This window comes from Syngnathus acus, chromosome 9 (assembly GCF_901709675.1).
Source record: "Syngnathus acus chromosome 9, fSynAcu1.2, whole genome shotgun sequence".
In the NCBI taxonomy this organism is placed as follows: domain Eukaryota; kingdom Metazoa; phylum Chordata; class Actinopteri; order Syngnathiformes; family Syngnathidae; genus Syngnathus; species Syngnathus acus.
In genome coordinates, this window is record NC_051094.1 from 12819017 (window position 1) to 12838458 (window position 19442).

At 37.7% G+C, this 19442-nt stretch overlaps 1 protein-coding gene across 1 annotated transcript in view; it reads right to left on the reverse strand.

Moving 5' to 3' along the window:
• Positions 1 to 19442, reverse strand: part of galnt9 (polypeptide N-acetylgalactosaminyltransferase 9) — a 49450-nt gene that overhangs the window by 12088 nt on the left and 17920 nt on the right. Inside the window, exons 4-6 of the mRNA XM_037257841.1 lie at positions 19099 to 19273; positions 11033 to 11230; positions 5805 to 5922 (exon numbers count right to left, since the gene is read on the reverse strand). Of these exons, the coding sequence (XP_037113736.1) occupies positions 5805 to 5922; positions 11033 to 11230; positions 19099 to 19273 (491 nt within the window). The remainder of the gene's footprint in view (positions 1 to 5804; positions 5923 to 11032; positions 11231 to 19098; positions 19274 to 19442) is intronic.

The window sequence follows — 19442 nt, forward strand, 5'->3', positions numbered from 1 at the left end:
TGATATATGTGATACTGCAATATTTGCAGGATTCATATAATCCTATAGTGACACCTCCTGCGTAGAACTACACAAAATTAGCACTGGAAAAAAAAGTGTTTTTTTAGAGCTTCTTTTTTTTGACAAATTGCTGAAAATCCAGAGGAGGTGAAAACAGGAAAAGTCCTATGCCGGGGATGTGTGAAACCTTAAATTGGTCTGAATTTTAGAAAGATGAAAAAGATATATTTTCCCGCCTCTTCTGACATCCCACACACTGGTTGTCCTTTGGACTGCATCTTTGAAGTCCAGTCTGTTTTGACCCCTCATAAAATCCCAAACTGTGTCATTAAAACTAAGCGCCTAACACATGGGATTTTTATGTAGTGTAATGTAATTGCTGATTTAATTTAATCATCACTGCACTTGTGGTTGGTTGATTGAATCGAGGCTGTTTGAGTGATCAGCTCCTTGGGGCTACAGAATGCAGAAGCTATAAAAAGCAGAAACGCCATTAAAAGCAGAAAACACATTTACACCTGGTCCATCCTTAGGACAGGAAATAGGAGGGCAGCACTGACCCACAGTTACAACCTAACTTCTAATATGTGTTTGAATGTATTGCCAACAATCTCGTCTCTTCATTTCTTGGCATTTCTTTTGGCTGAATTGTGTCCAGTACAGTCGACCCACACATACTTGTGGATTTGAACATTCGTAGATTGCAATAATAAATAACCCCCTTGGTACGATCAATCCTTTTTGATTCTGATATTGCCTTAAGAAATACAGTAGCTCATTTCTAATCCAGATCATCGACGGTGCATGTTGATGGTTAATATGCTAAATCTTTTCACAGCGGTCCTGTACTTGCTGGAAGATAGTAATTGCATTCAGTTGCTGCCCTTGTCTTTCAAATGATTGTTAATTTGCTGCAGGAGCAAAATCAGTGTCTACAAGTACCCTTCACATACCCTCTGCCTGTTGAGGTCATTGTACATTTTCAGCCACAGTCAAAGACATCTGACAGTGGTAATTATATGATCTAATGAAGCGATCCTTGGAGGGAGTACATTGAGTAATAAGAGACAGTATGGGGTGGATCGCTCTAGCTGGGCTTCCTAAAAGTGACTCTATTGATGGTGATGATAATGCCTGCAGAGAGGACGTCTACTTGCACAGCACATTTAAGTGGGGGTATCTTGGCAGGGTTATAATGAATATTATATTAGTAAAAGGCGAGCTGACAAGGTCTCTCTAATTACTGCTGACCTGAGAGCTTTATCATTGACAGTGATGTATGGGAACATCAAAATATTTCTCTCAAACTACATGCATTGTCAGTGGTCTTAAAGTGTAAATAAGAGATACTAGATGAATAAAAGACAAACAGATCATTCAAGATGTAAGTACTGAATATCCAGAGACTGGATCCGCAAGCAAATTGTCCAGTTCCAGTTTTATTGGTCCATGGAAAAGAAAATATTTGGGTTGTTACGACCAAATGATACAACGACTTTAGACTTTGAGACTGAGAATAGTCAAAGGAGAGAGTTATAACTTTCATCATTCCCTCCAGGATATCAACTCCCTTAATCCACATATTTTCAACACTGTATGAGTTTCCTATTATACAATAAAACAATTTGTGAATATTTACACTGAACCTTTTACGTTCAAGTTGGGAATTTATTTTTTAATATTTGATAACTTTTTATTTGGTTTGAAGAGAATTTGTTTTGTTATTTTGAAGTGACCATTTCCTCATTAATGTTAAAAAAAATATTCATTATATAAATAAGCTTTTCTCTGATTGGGTCTCAGTTCGCCTTAATTTATGAAAAACCAGAATGTTGGCATATCCGATATGTAGGCATCTTGTGGCTCTTCATTGTGTTTGCTCTTTTGTAATTCAGCAGGCCGTTGGCAGAAATTAAGGCTGGCCAAAATGCATTCTGAGGCATTCACATAGCGATAACCCAGAGGATACATTTTCCACCTTCATGTAGTAATACCCAACAACTTTGCAGCTGCTCAGCTAGCCCCTTTTATTGTTTGTTTTTGAATTCAGGCTTGGGATCAGCAGCGGCTGGTTATAGGGGCACTTGTTGCGAATCGAACCTTCACTATCCGCATGAGTCAATTGTATGTACCATTACACAACCAACACTTTACATAAAATAATCCAGAAACATATCTCTGTACAATAATAGCTCTATATACAAATAGACCAGTTCGGTAGGACAGACACATTCCAAAATTCAAATTTAACATTGTTGATCTGACTGGCATAATCTCTGCACCGCTTTTTGTTACGTACTCATACAACAATTAATTCTGTCTATCTCTCTAATTAGGTGCCCGATGATTGTTGGAATTAAGCCGGTCATTAAACACTGAAGAAACACTATCAAGTGATTCTAGCATGGGCAGCTTTTACAGCTCTTTTACTGGCAGTATCTTTCCGATACAAATGTGAGCTCAAACATGCAATAACGAACATTGGTGTAACTAAAACTGAGTCCATTAAGCTTGAGAAGATTGATCTGGCCTCTAAATAATGCAGGATTTGAAAAAGACAAAGGCTGGATCAATATCTAATGCTACCGCCCCCACATCAGGGGAGGGCAGATGGTTCAACCAATGTTGCTGCTCAGACTGCATGGTGAGAAAAAGAATCAATTGAGGATCATGAATAAGATACTTGAAAGACGATCTGAGACCTCAACTGGATATAATTAAGGCCTCTGTCCACATAAAGCTTGAAATAATAAAACCATTAACTGGTCTTTCATTCTCAATGTCTTGAGACCATATTCAATAAGAGACTTGACAATTGGGGGGACAGTATTGCAGCAACTTATGTATAAAAAGGTCAAATGTACTCAGCTTGCTCATACAATTACAGGATAAATGTATGGCATGCATCCAATTATTTGTCTCAGAGTTGCTTGCTTCTTGATGAAATGTAATTGACAAATTTGTTTACAGTCAAAGATTTCTTATCATCTTTTTTTAATTTGCCCCTTGGTGGAAGTGACTCACATATGGTCAGTGCCCGCTATCATTTGCTTCTTGATGTGCTCAGGCATGCTGGTGATTTAGAAGCTGCCAGAGTGGGTGGTGTCCACAGATGGCCGGGGTTTATTGCCACCTCAGAGCGACACTCTTGTCCTTCACAAGGTCGCTGCTCTTGCTGCAGGAAGCTACAAATGGTACGAGTTCAAGGCCAGAGCTACTGTATATAGTCAGCAGTTCTGACTGAGCACGACTAAACTATTGAATTTCATTATTCAAACATGAATCAACCTTATATTGTTCTTTAACAAATAAATCTTACAACACAAATTATTTATCTATCCAATGCCCGTGTATGTACACATCTATCTATCTATCTATCTATCTATCTATCTATCTATCTATCTATCTATCTATCTATCTATCTATCTATCTATCTATCTATCTATCTATCTATCTACTCACAAAGAGGACAGTGCTGTCTCTCTTAGCCTTTTTTTTTTTGAAGGACAAGCAACAAAGCTGCATCTCACAATGAATTACGAATACCTTGTAACATTGATGTATAGACCCGGTCTTTCATCACCCCCCCTGTCATCACAGTGTTTGTGCAGACTTGGTTATTGTGAGCTACTCCGGCTAATTGCTTAACTTGTTGTTGTCAATCAAACCTACCCCAAATGGCACCTCTTCTCAGTTGTCACCGCAATGAGTTTCCGGAGACATCCTGGTTCTTGAGGCAAAGCCATGTTTATTCTATGAGCTGCCATTTGAACGGCTGAATCAAATCGTTGCCTGTAGCGGTATTCAAGCGTGCACATGTGCTTATATACAGTACATGCATAATTTCAGGAATGGATGTTTCCTTTTCTCACAGGACACACAAGAGGAAAAGGTAATTGCATTTGGTTGGCTACATCAATCAAAAGTGGCCAACAAATGTGCAAATTCATAGTTGTTTGTGTTTGAGAAAAAAAAACAGTAGCATATCAGACCGTTCAATAAGATTAGTCTAACTTAATTTAGCAGGTGTAGCTGAATTGATCGCCCTTCTAATTTATATGCATAGTTAGTCAGGTACATAAAAGTGTCTCTACTGAATGAGAAATATGGTCACTATAAGGGTCGCTGGTGGTTAGCAAATCATGCATCACATTGAGTTATAACTGTGATAATAGCACACTACCAATTAAACATGTGAAGCTGGTAGATTATGCTGTCGGTTGTTGATGGTATTGATGTAAAGGAACCTCCACTCTATTTGGAATAGTGATGAGCTCTGTAATGGTAATCAGCCACCATAAACATCACTGGGTTCACTGAAGCTGACTAAAGAGAGGACTAATCAGCAAAGCATACACCAGCTCTCGTTTTTTTTCCCAAAGACAACTGGTGCATAAGAGGCCATGTGGATGAAACCTTAAGATCTGAATGCAAGGGATGTAAAAGGTAAGAGTATTATCTCTTCCATATGACACGCATAGGTGAGCATTAAGAACCACAGTGGTTCCACTTAGCTTGAGAGAATTTTTATGATTTTAATCATCAAACCAGCGAAAGAATTCTTCAAGTCCTTAAATTCAACTCCAAGCAGCAGCAAAAGAGCCTTTGGGGTGGCTGTAAATTTGCATAAAATTTATTTCCCATGTGCACTTCAAGTTCAGAAATTTTAACTCTACATATTTTAATCATGGTCTCTGTTGATGCCTTTGGGTTTTTCTATCTTATGCCGTAGCCCACAGCTGAGATGCCTGGGAAATTGCTTTAGAAAGTTGAGGTAAATATATGTAGATTTTATAGCCATACTTAATTATATAAATATACAATGTAAACTATAAAATTTGTAGTCAAGGATTAAAATAATTTTTTTTTTATTTTAGATTCTGTCATGTCAAAATCTGCCTCATATTCTTCTTTTTATGTGTATTTAGGTTTGTTCAACGTCCTTGCTACGGTTTCTGATCGATTAAAATAATTTTATATGATGATGATTAGTGTTGTAATCGTGAAAAAAATTGAGAAAACAGATAAAGTTGTAACCAAATGTTGCTAAATTTCTGTTGAAGTTTATCTGGTCACTTTTCTACGTCTATACACTGCAGAGGTGCTTTTCTGATTTGATGTGTTGATATTCTTGTAACGACCCCAATTTCAATCCAGTTAGGACATTGAGTAAAAAATTAAAAACAGAACAGAATTATTTTCAACTGATTTTCAGTTGAATACACAACAAAGAAAACACATGTATTGCTTTTTGCAAGTATTCACAATTTTTTAATTTAATGCCTGCAGCACATCACACGAGCATGTTTCCTCTTCACTCGAGTGTTTGGGAAATTAGGACGCTAATTGCTGAGGCTCTTTTCCATTCCTGCTTGATGTCCCTGAAAAAGGCATTGCTTGGATGGCAACATTTGTTCCCATAAAACCTGTAACTACCTTTAAGCATCGGTGCAATTGTAAGCTGAGAAATGTTGTTCTTAAATGGTTGGACTATTTGCTCAAACATTTGTACACAAAGTGGCTAACCGTGCTCGATCATTGCTCGTGAACAACTGAACATATGCACGTATTCACATATATAAAAAGGATTCAAATTCAATGTGCACATCCCAGCTTTACTGGTGCATGTATGCAGGTCTGCCCTCACTCTCCACTTTTATTCAAAATTAAACAATCATTACCTCGCAATCTATCTTTTTGTTTTAGACTTTGTCTTCATTTCAAATGATTGTCTTGTTTTTCTTCAAAACCTCCTCCACAATTGAATTAATTAACAGTCAGTTTTGGTGCGAATCGGACATTACCCTCATGCCAAGCTCAATATTTTCTCCTCCATAGACCTCCATGCCGGGATCTAGCAGTCCGATCTCTCCAAAGTATTCACGATTTACCACAAAGGAGCAGCCAATCATTGCTGGGGTTCTGAAAGACAGAGACAATATAATTATACTAAAATGATCAGACAGGGTGTCCTACTTTCCGATGCACTTCCCTTCAAAAGAACTGGAACAGCGATTTTTTTTGCCTTTACAGTCATCTTTAAAATAGATGACCATTTAATTTGAATCAAACAGTTTGCAATTACAGCATGTGACTAATAGGTGTGTTTCCTTACCCAGAGGCACCCTTTGCAATACATTATTCAATCAATAAATACCACTAAATGTGCACGATCAGTTTCAGTTCAAAAGAGAGCTGACTAGAGGGTAAAACAAGCAATTGTGAAGTTATACAACTTGAAGTAAGATTGAACAGGGTTTACCAACCTTTTGAATATGAGAGCTACTTCTTGAGTACTGATCAATGCGATTAGGTTTTTTACACAATTCCGAAATAACAAATGCGCTTAAATTACCTTCAATAATGCCATTATACTGCAAGTTATTATTAATAAATGATATTCATGTACGTCACAACACAGATTCTTAATTATTTCTCAAATTAAGTAAAAAATTATATCAATATGCAACTATGAAACATTGTAAAATATATATATATATATTTATAGTTTTAAACGTACTAGCACAACCTGACCAACCATGTTCAGCATGTATAGCAAATGTTGGCGAGTATTCTTCACAAAAGTGGGGTAACCCACTCAGCAACAGTCCCTAGGCGAATTTTATACCACTATTATCTGCCAGCTCCCATCTTAAGTGCTTTGGGACAAGGACGCATAAAAACACTCTTTTCATACAAGATACTCAACAGTTATGAATTTTTTTTTCTCCAAAGAGGGCTTGCTATAGTCTTCTTCCTGGAAAGATGGCCTGAGTAGGTTCATGGTATTCTAAGTGCACACACGCATGCACGCACGCATGCACGCACGCACACGCGCGCGCACGCACACATTTAGTGGACTATGATGTGGCATTTCTGCTCAGTGCAAGACTTCAAATATTATCAATAAATCACCTCTGTATACATGGAAAAGAGTTGAGAGGGTCCCTTCAACCTTCCTGTGCTGCATCTAAATCCAGTTGTGACACACAGCCACTCATTCACTGTTTATAGCTCAAAGTACAAATGTACTCAAATAGCCAAAAATGTGTCTTTTACTTGTTCCTTTACTTTTATTTCTTCAATGCAGTTTGAAATGCCCATATAAGCCATCAAATTATTGGTCCATCCAATAACAACCTAATCTTAAACTGTAATTTATGTTTAGTTTATTTAATTATTTGATACTTTTTTCAATTATTTATTTAATTTCTACAAATGATAGTCACAGCACAGCTCATCTCATTGGCTGTCTGTCGCTCGCACAGTTCTCTTCAGCTGGATAGAGTGACTATGGATTCGAGGACTTTTGGGACAGCTCTTGGAGGGGCTGTGCTTGTTAAAGGGATGCGTGTGTCAGCTAGACAAGAATCATTTGATGTGATGGGCACACTTGATAGCATATTTAGGTTGCAGCCAATTTACTAGCCACATGTATTACCCATCACCCCTACATGACCTGCTGATACCAAAGAGCCTGTTAAGATGGATAACAGATTCACTATTGTAGCGAGTCCAATCTCAGCCCAGTCTTCACTCACGATATTAACCCGAACATTTTTAACGTGTAATGTGTTTACCTGGGCACCCAATATTGGAGTGAAACTTGGAGAGCTGACGAACAACAGAGTTGGACACCAAGGACAAGGTTAAAACACTTGCTACTCTGGTATAGTTACACAAATTGGCTCTAACGAAATGAGAAAGAGAAAATTTGTGGTTTCGAAGAACAACACAGCTATACCTTGTGCTCTATGGGTCTTTTCAAATAAACAAGAGCAAATACCATGTTTCAACAATCCCCATTTTTGTTTTTATTGAAAACCACTTCTTTTTTTAGCAAGGTGTGAGCTCCTTAACATTGTGCACTGTGCAGGTCCCCTCAAGAAAGAAGTGGATTTATTGATATTATTCACTTGAATGGACCCGGAAACATGCGTACGTCTCGCACAAATCTTTACCACAGGCTTAACTTCTTTCATTCACTGGCACTGGAAACTATAAATCTGATTTAGTATTCTAGTAAAACGCAATATATGTCCTGTATATATTGTATTTTTTTACTTGCCCCATCGCTTAAAGAAATGCTTAAAGTGCTTTTAACTTACATATAGTAGTGTATCTATTGAACTTAAAATATACATCTAGAAAATGCTGCAATGTCTCTCAAGAATATGACATCTGACTTTAGTTGTTTGTCTCACATTTCATTATTACGAACGCAGCTAGTGAGCCGTAACCGATGCCCAAACAGCGCAACAACATTTACACAGAGTGCACGGATGAAAAATCTTTAACATCTGTTCTCCAACTGTTCCGATGCTCCCTCTCCCATTCTATGATCACATGATGCATTCTAAAAAATTCTGAATTAATTTTGCTCAGCAAAAACAACCAATGTTACCAACAACAACACACGTAAGCCAATTTGTTAGAATATTGTGGATTTGCAATTATTCACGTACAGAAAGAAAGTAAATATCTGGTTGTCTTTTCACATATACACAATGTGAACATCTGCGTGTTAATTAATATACAAAAATAATTCAGACCCACATTAATCCATGATTAATTGAAGGAAATAAATTAAGAGGTCTGAACCTCTGGGACCTCCTAGTCTGCTCCAGTCATGGTTGTGGCCAAATGTCTTACATGTAATCAACAGAATAAGTGCAAGCATGCAGTTTTTGTACTTTTGTGTGACCACTTTCTGTCTGTGGTGTTACTAACAGCCAGAAATGACACTGAGAATGAGCTTTTACTGGCCACCCAGCTTCTTTTTTTGATGGGAAGAACCTTACAGAATAAGCGGGTGAATGATTTCCAATAAGAATCCACATAGCTTTACCCTCGGGGCAATCTGTCATCAAGCAGCAAACTGCCAATTGAGAAACATGGACCACCTTTGTCACGCCCACAGCTTGTGTCTTATATGACTCGGGTACAAATATTGAAGTAAAACAACATTGTAATAACATCCCCAGATGTCCCCATGGTGGGCCAACTGTGCCTACAAGATTCTTCTGCCTCCCCACTTGAGGATCTCTAAAAACAAACAATTTTGCTATTTAACTTTTATTTTATTTTACCATAGTAGCATTTTTTGTGTCGTGAAAGTTTATAGTTGTGAGGAATGTTTATCACTAACAATTTGAAATGATAAAGAAGCAAGGGTGTGATTTTGTTTGATTGATTGCCAGTCTTATCTGCAACAGCCGATCTCTGCCTCTTTTCCTTTTTTTTTTGCATTTCTGTTGTGTTATTTTACAGATTGAACACTTTGATTAATTAACTGCAGTATTTTCTTCCTCAGCCATATTTTACTGAGTGAAGTGTGCTTTAGTAACGTACAATTCATCGGAACTGCTTGTTCAACAGCTTACCCTAAAAAAATTAACATTAATATTGTATGAACTTTAACAAGGTTGAAGTAACACTGATTGCTGTTAAATAGTTAATTTGTGGAAATAATAGCAATAATATAAAGAGAATGATGATCTGCTTCATACAGAAAGATTCTCCCAAATAACTGTATTTGCATTATTAACAGTGCCACTGTTTAATAACAAAACTTAGATACTTGTATCATGTATCTGAAGAACAGCGTGTTCCATTTGTCTACATGCCTATTATTGATTGAAAACATCCAGCATCTCCGGGTTCGAGGATGCATACACCTCTGCTGAGGCTCCATGTGGATAATGGTTTTGGGATGCTGCCATGGAAACAAAGTCATGACATATTGTTATGGAAGGGAGTTGCATGCATGTCTATAAATCACAAGGTTGACCTAGATATTTTCATACTCTTCATAAGAATTAAATGAAGATCACAACACCTTAAACAAGAATGAATGTAGTGTATATGAAAAATCAACGATGAGGCCACCTTTTTCATTCTTCTTTAACACTCCTTTGAGGTTGATTGTCACATTTACCTTTGATCATGACACAATTATGGTAACAATGATTTTTTAAAAAGTGCATTTTTTAAAAAAAGTAAACTTCTCACATTTAATGCAGTATCCTTGGTTTCAACACTTGTATTTTAGTTACAACAGCCATTGCTGCTTACACAATTTAAAGAAGAAAAAACATGTGCTCTTATTTATCATCTAAAAGATGTTCTTTAAAACTACAAATATTCACTTCTGAAAGGAAGGTTTTCATCAAACATTCTTTCCGAGCAAGAAGAAACAGAAGCTACTGGCTTTCAGAAGACGTGCAGGAGTCGGCATAAGCCAAGGAAAAACAAACAGACAGACAGACAGACAGACAGACAGACAGACAGACAGACAGACAGACAGACAGACAGACAGACAGACAGACAGTAGTGCATGCAGCAAATTCAAACATAGTCATAGTGCGTGTGCACTTGCCGTAAAAACTGGCGTATCTTGATTTTTGTGCCAGAACAAGTCAAGTTTACTGTGTTTTGGAATTTGGGTGCACTTTTCTAGGTGTTCTGGTGGACTGAGGGCATTTTCCATTCCACACGCCGGCGCACCTGTAGACTAGACATTAAACCAGATAAAAGCAGGTCTAAGTTGCCGCGCAAGTGGTGTAATGCGACTTTGATGGATTTGATTGAGCTGCAGGCAGACTGAAAATCATGATTTTTTCTTTTAAAGTAACTATTTTTGCAGATTTTATTGTATTGCAATTTAAAAAATGACATAGATGCTGTTTTTCTAGGATGTTTTTTTTTTTTTTTTTTTTTTACAAAGACCACATGCTCAATTAAAGGATTATACTGCAATGTGATCCAAGCTGATTCTTGGATGCCACCCAAACACATTAATGATGCAGAATTGCTGTGGCCTTGAGATTCTCCATACCACTAAATGTGTTTATCATGGTAATGAGACAGCTTTCAATGAGGTTATTTATTTGTGTGTTTGGGTGGCACATCAGTCAAAAGAGGACCCAAGTTTGATGGCTACCCATATGAATAAGCCCCAACCTCCAGTTATTCATATTTTATCAAACATCCTCATCTATTATGGATGTTGTTCACTTGCTGACGTGCTCACCTGATAGGGGCCGTCTCATCGCCCTTGTCCAGCCACTCCTGTGGAGGGATGATGTACATACACCACAACCCCCAGTTGTAGCCGTGAGCGGCATTGGCATACTGCTGCACCTCAAAGGTGTTGAATTTAATGTTGTCTATAGCAGGCAGAATGATCCGAGTGTGATCCTCTTTCATTCGGGTTAAAATAGGTTCAGCCCTATCGAAGGAAAAGGGGAAAGAAAAGAATCACAGATTAATTCCTAAATCAACATCGCTTTTTTCAAGACACTTCAGAATTAGAGGTTCATTCACGTTAACTTATTATTCAAACACACAACTTTTTTTACGTCAGAAGAATGGGAAAGTTCTTCCAAACATTTGATCTTGATTGCAGTGTATTCTAATTAGTTAGGCTACATATCATTTCTGATGGGAATTTATTCAGCACTCCCAAACAAAAAAAATGATACATTTTCATTTGGGCTATAATTTGCCTTTGTTTTAAAAGCTTTAGCAATATTATGGTTGTTTCTATTATTTTTTTGTCAATAGCATCCATTATGTTACTCAAATTTTCTTTGTTCTTTGATTTTTATATTGATAAAAATGTAGAAATTTCAAACGCTGAATTTCATGTGAGAAGAGATGCGCCCATTTTATTCTTGTACATCTGTGAGTGAAATAACTGATATCTGTGATAAATTACAGTCTATATCAACAAGTCATCAGCAGTAATGCTGAATCTACAAAATGATGCTAAGAGCATTTACACACAGGCAGTTGCAGATGTCATCTCATATTTCATTCTCTGCTGACATTAATTCTGCTCAGCTCATAGCAATAATACACACTGCCAAAACAATGTTATTTAACATCCCAAACAACTGTCAGATTGTCTGTTCTTAATGTGAATGTCTAGTAAAATGAATTTTCCACAGGTCAACAAATAAAACTAGATTTTTAATAGCCTGGCCATGAAAAAAAATGCCAAAATTTATCCACCTTGAGACTTCATAAGAGGTAAGAGGATGGTCTTTTGAAGCAAAATATAAAGAGTAAAGAGAAGCTGAGTTTGCTTCTAGCGAAACAAACTGCACTTTTTTTTCCCAGAGATGGCCTTACTTAAAACCCCATCACACGATTCATCCGAGGTTTTTCTTTTCTCCTGCTTAACACAATTATTGTGAAAGAAGAAAAAAGATTTAAAAAAAAAAAAAGATTAAATAAATGAAGGCTCTTCACAGGTCAACTTGGGCACATTTCAAATTTCAATTTCAATAGACTTTGTCGAACATTTTAAACACCGAGTCCTAAATTACAAAGAGTAGCAAAATAGCACTCCTGAAAGTGACAAATAAAGCTGAAATGTGGGCAGATATACATTTAAGTGAATCAATTTGTTCGCTTCCCAAGCCTTGAATGAGATAACGACGTTCATCCATATTGCGGATGTTACCCTCGTTGATGCATATTTTGCAGCACTGAAGGTAATGAATGAAGCCGCTTATACATTTCAGTACGAATTTCAGTCATATAATGTTGACAGATGATTTTTGATGAGGCTCCGGGCTCATCATTTTGGGTAATTTGTGCTTGAGCCTTGTCTGACAAACACTAGTCTTTATGTTATAGAGTAACAGTGAAATAACTGCGTGGTACATTAGTACACTTTGATGCTCAGCGACAAAACCCGCCGTATCTTCAAAGCTAGTCTTAATGCACTCAGCTTGTCATGTGATGTACTTCTAAATTTATAAAAGAAGGCTGCAATTATACCGTGATAAATGTGTCTCCGCAGGATACTCCCACACTTGTGGTTTCTCTGCGTCTTTCCGCCCACTGCCACAGTTCACCCTGGTTCTTGTGCTCTCTCGCCTCATCTACTTCTCTTCAGTGGGACCCATTTATCTTGCCGAAGCAAAACTGCTACATGAAGGTGAGGCTTAGAGTACTGATGGAACAGAGCAGTAGAATGCATAATTACATATGCTGGGCTGATACGAAAAAGCTACTTTAAATACAAAGCTTGGTGGTAGTTGAAAACACTGCCAGCTATTGAAACCGGCTCAACTCCCCCTTTACAAATGATGGGCATTTATTATCATTCATCCACCACTCCATTCCATTCCCTGGTTTTTGCGAAGCTGTGTGCTCCCTGAGTCGGAAAAACTCGTGGGAGAGAGCGATGTGAAGATATAAAAAGTTGCAAGGAGTGGAGATCAAGCCAGAGAAGACGGTTCAAGAAGTGTAGTGTGTATTATTCTCTATCATCAGAACAGATATAAAAACAATTGTTGATGTATGGTTTTGGAATACATGCAATTATGATAAATGGTAACAAATATGTTATTTATTTCTTCTTACCAACAATTGCCACATATAATAAACTGAATACTAAAATACCTTCCACTAAGTAGAAACTGACTGGATTAAATAAAATCATTGAAGACCGTTATGTCAAGAACTTTGAAACTTTGTAGGAGGGAATGGATAAACCTACTGAAACAAGGAATTCAGCAAAGATTAAGACCATTTTGGACAACATTTGGTGCACCACAGTCTACACACATATACATGACAAGTAATCAAAGTTACAATTGTAATTATGTTTATTGTTGACACATTTTTCCCCTTCTTCTCAAAAACAGAAAGAGGCCCTGTGCCAATTTGAGAATGCAGCAACCGTTTAAAATGATCTAAATCACGTTACTGACTTGGTACGGGCTTAGAAGTGCACGTCTATTCATTTTCTCGTGTGCTTGTGAACCTAAAACAGCCCCTGAGCAAAGAAGCAATTTCCCCACCACAAGAAGCCATGAAGATGGAACGTAAGATAGGCTCTGGAAATGAGGACGCGCAGTTTGAACAGATGAGTATGCACGTGTTATTCCATTCCCTTTATCTACTGTCCCATCTGCTCAACAATGAGAGGCTTATTCATCCACATCAGGAAAAATCGCACAGAGACCCATAATACAAAAAGTGAATGTGATGACGAGCCAGAGATTGTGAAAATACGCCAACACCTGTGGTTATTTTTCTTCTAACCATTCAATTCCATTTCATGCGGCACATCATACTAATGTACTAGACCTACCTACTGTCTCTTCAAGGCAAACAGACAAAATTATATTACAAGGATAAGCATGCTAATATCTTGTCAGCAAAGATCCACGGCCTACCGCCCTTTTCCATACATTAATGTGAAAACCTAGCTGTCCATTTCACTCTTTTCAAACCTAGATTATTCATTCTCTCAGATATTTTTCATCATTTATTCTTATCAGGATCCTGGATGAGCTCGAAACCTATCCTTGCTCACTGGGCAAGAGGCCTTGTAAATTCTGGGCTGGTCACCCGTCAATAGACAAACAGTCACACTCACATTCATGCCTATATGTAAGTAATATGGTCTTAAATCAATATGCGTTTAGAATGGAACACACAAATGAATTTGTACAGAGAGAAAACGCAGGCTCCACACGGGGGGAGTCGAGTCAGCCGACATCCAAACGCAGAACCTCTTGAGTCTGACGCAAATGCGCTAACCATACAATACAATATATTGACTCATTCTGAAATCGGGAAATATCAGGAATTAATGTGGTTCGAATTATTCCTTGAGATTTACAGGGCCCTTTGTGCCTAGTACAAGAACCCTTTGAAATTCTAACGTGGGCTAAATGCATCAGAACATGTAACCGGCCTTGCAAGAAGAGATCCAATTTCATCATTTGGGTCTTTCACTCATGACCTAAATAATTTATTTGATTGGTATTCGAGAATAATCCACACGGTATACTGTACATACAGCAGACAAATGCATGTGCTACGAACATGCAAGTACCCCAAAGCGGCCAGGGTTGCGACTTGCGAGGGCCCTTTATAGCTGCTCGCAGCTCTAGTTTATTATTCTCATTATTGTGGGTTGATGACACGTGAAAGGCTTTCAGCAGTGTTACATTTAATTTCATTTTTTTCCTAATCTTGCTGAAGATGCGGCTGATAAGAATCACAATTTTTGCCATTTTTGCATCTTCACAAAATAAATATGGATGTCTGTATTTTATACAATACTATAGCACTGCTTTGCTAGTGGAGAGGGACATGCACCAGTCTTTTGTGCAGAAAGATAAGAAAGATATTACAGTCACCACACAATAGCATTTGCAGCATTCACCCAGCAGGAAACAAATGCCACATTGCTAATGATTAATCATTAATAACATGATGTCTGACCTGTGCAGAGGTTTGAATAAATGATAAATAATTTCAGTGTGTCTCTTCTGCAGTAATGGGGTTCAGGAGTGACAAACACAAGGTCCAAATTACAACACACTCCTGTTTCCTGCCATTAATCCAGTTTATTTGTCAAATGAAGTTTGAAGTATGTGTGGCTCAGTTGTGTCAAGGGGCCAGATTGATAAAATGTCGGTGTTTACTTTAATAATTATTTTTTTAATCCCTTTCGATTTAACAAATGTGAAAAGCGTCATAAAGAGTTCTCATATTACAGTCGGCACCTTGTCAAAATAGCATAATTTTCGTCGAGATTTTAGTCTATAAAGCCTATTTGGTCCTATTCTGAACACAAAGTAATAACAACACATTATTGTTTATTTTGTATTTTTAAAGTACTCACTCAAGCTTTGAGGAACAAACCCATGACCTTCAGGTTGGGAGGTGGCCGCCATGCAACTCCTACTGTGAAGTAGTAAATTGCAGGTGTCTCTGAAAGGAGACCTCAAATCATTTGGGCCTGGGGGGCATGAGTATTCCACCTGACACCAGCAATTTAGCAACACAAAATAGGAGCAGAACTGCTCAGCTGGTCATTCGGCGGTCTCCCCTTCTAAAGATTTGTTCTGCAACCCTCTTTAAAAACAAACTAATAGTAAAATCATCCTTGTGAAATGTACTTATAATTACTGGTTAAAAATATTTAACTAAAAAAAAGAAAAAATTAAAAAATACAAATCTAAAACAATATGTAAAAACATTTTCTAAACACCACCCCACATTTGTTTCAGTGTAAAATTTACTTTATTTAGTCTCTTCCAAGTGTTAGCTTATTACAGTGTTAGTGTATTACAGTGTTAAGAGTGGGACTACAAAATTCACAGTGTACACGATGCTACATTCCTTTTTTATGTCAGTTAACGATTGCATGTTATTCACAGCAATATAAACAATTATTATCCCTGTTATGTATGTAGTGCTTATGATTCTCATTGACCATAAAGGTAAAAGGGACACAAACAGGTGCCAAACTACATTTTACACTCAATACAGTCATGTCATCTGAAACACAAATGTCAATGGGCAGCATTTCTACTGCAAATATCCAGAAAACCACAGGGAATGCCATGCTAATGAATCGAAACACTGGAACTGCATGTTGGCAGCATTTTTGTTGGCTCGCTATGCACAGGCAACACACACAAGGTCATTGATGGAGACTCACAACATAGAGGAAGCATCCATCTTACTAATCACTGGATGTGTCATGGTGAATAATCATATTATGATAAATAGCTGACGCCTTCCATTGTAACAAATAGGTTGTGTAGATAGAGGGCGAATCTTTGGGTATAAAGGAGGTGCAAAAAGTGCTTGCACAAAGACAGTAGATTATGTAAATTCACTTATTTACATGCACACACAAAGCGGCACGAGCCTATTTCATGAAGAAAAAAAACAAAACATCAGCTTTGGTGAATCCTCTCAACCACTACCCATCTACTTCTGGTTTAGAAAAAAACAAAAAATCACAGGATTTCTTTTTTCATACACTTTCTTAAAAGAAAATTATAATTGAGATTTATGCAAGTGCCCAGCATGAGATTACAAGTCGACGTAGTGGTAAAAAAGGCAAATCTATTTTAGAAACAACAGCAGATGCAGAACAGATGAAGATAGCCAGGCTATTATTTAAATAAGCACTTTTTACACAGGGTCATGTTTTGTTGGTTGCTTTAAATTGTACTGAAGCTATAGAACCATCATGTAAAGCAGAGGTTTTCAACTGCTTTTGTCAGAGGGACCACCATTATAACCAAGAAGCAACTCTGGGACCACTTCTTTAGCGGAATATTGTTTTATTTTCCACCGGAGGATAGACGTAAAGGGTGTCAGAACGTCACTGTCCTTGGTGCTAAATGCTTACATTTATTCTGTTGATTATGCTCAGCATCAGGAGTAAAAGAAGACATTTCTATCAGATACCACAAAGCTTAGCACTGTAATAGGACACAGTTTGCGTTTACAAACATCAGTTTAGTAAATAAAAGAATGGATACATGCGCTGAGGTGTGTGAAATCCACCACGATCTGCTGATTTAATTTAAGCAATCCTAACCTTCTCTAGAATGAACATCAACACTTCATCTGGAGCTTCATGGTACCTTCTGTTTGCACCCTCTACGAAAATACTAAAAGAAAGAAAACTCTACCCATGCACACAGTTAAGACTCAACTTAAGATGGGTGCAGAAATAGGGCCCAGGGTGATCAGTGTCAAATTCAATACCAACTTCCCTGTTTCTTGTGTTGAAAGCGCCATCACTGTCAGTGGCTCGTGAAGCATACTTGCTGCCGAGAGTCTGTTGGCCCTTAAAAAGTTACTTGACGAGGGAGCCGAGATCCACATGGAAATTTTTTTCACACTTATTTTCAATCCATAGTTGCTATCTGTTAGACTTTATGCCCTCTTCTGTCATATGGATGCCCAGGGAGGGTTGTGGTTAATATAACCTCTGGTCACTGTCCAACAAGTGCATTAAATGAGAATTTTGTGAATGAAGGGACTCAGAGTTCAGTTCCCACTGCGGATAAAAATACAGTTGCTGTTAGTTGAAATAGGCTCCACCTGACAGGCAGCCGAAGTTGCTATTTTCAGCATAGCAAGTATACGGAGTTATATTAATTTACCTTGACAATCTAATACAGATTGATTCAGTATTTTAAACATGTTTTGTGTGTTGTATGTTTAAGAAGGTACAAATCATCGTCTAGCGGTACATTAAAGTGGGATTAATTAAGATATAAAACATTGCCAGTTTCTCATGATCGGTCAGCCAGTTGAAGTTCCATAGTGAGTGAAGCACTTTGATCTGACAACCCTAGCATGTCAAAGCCAAAAGGTAAGCTGAGCTGCTGTGTAAGAATATATTGGTGTGCGCTAACAGTGTTACCAGCATTGGCTTTTGATTACATTTATTCATGTTATACTAATGTTTGGCTAGATTGTTGACGAGAGGTTGGGTGATAATTATGTTTTGCAATTCATGTGCCGCTCTTCTACTCGAGGTGTATTTTGGCATCTTGGCAGCCTGGCATCTTGGCAACTGATTTTTTTCCAGGCTCGAGTCTGAGCTAATTCTTGTCATGTACAGCCCTTTCACACAAGTGCAAGTATATTCATCCTCAAGAGGAGGAATTATTGATGTGGATTACTTAAATGTCATTGTTGCGGAACACGAGAATGTTTCAGAACTAGACAGAGTGAATGAAAATTGTGACTGATATAATTTCATATCACTTCTATAGGAAACATTTTTTTAGCATAGGCAAGAAGCTAAGGATCACTGAATACATCATATTGTGAAACAATAAATACAAAATGATATGCACTAAGTGCAGTGAATCTTTTATGAGTCGTTTGATGGAAAAGAAAAGATGTAAATTCAGAGGCAAATTGTGTCTGTCTGGCTTTAAGAGGTTGGCCACTGGGGGTATTGTAGATAATGAAAGGACATCCTAACTAATAGAAGGCATCAACTTACAATACCTGTTTTAAATTGAGGTAGTACATTCAATAAATAGAGGTTTCCAGGTCCATTTAGTCTATCTACAATATGCCAAGTATATCGAAAGCCATCACCATACTCCGCTGAGTGTATTTTAGACTATTTGGTATATCTTCCGTTCTTATCATTCCATGATGGGTTTCATTCAAAGTGCCTTTTTTAGCCATTTCTAACCAAAACTCACTGGAGAATTGAAAACCTACACTGTACACGAGTGAGAATAGGATGTAAGAGTCAGGCAGACCTTTGACCCGCTTGTGTTGATCATGACCTCTTACCAGCCAATGTTGAACTCGACGTGGGCATCAAAGAAGCCAACAACAGGAGCCGTGGCTGCGTTCCAGCCGTGTATTCTGGCTCGGATCAGACCCTCCCGTTTGTTGTTCCTCACTATCTTGACCAGGCCAGGGTAACGTTTGTTCACATACTGATCCAAGTTGAATTTCAGCTCCACTGTAAAAGGGCAGATTAGACAGTTCATTAAAATGAAATGTAAGAAGAAGAAAAAAAATCTACAACATAAGGTTGTTGAACATTTAAAATATCGACCATTCTCAGGTAGCTTCATTGGCAAGCTTGAGTCAAGAATTATTGTTGAACTGAACTATTGAACTACAGTAAT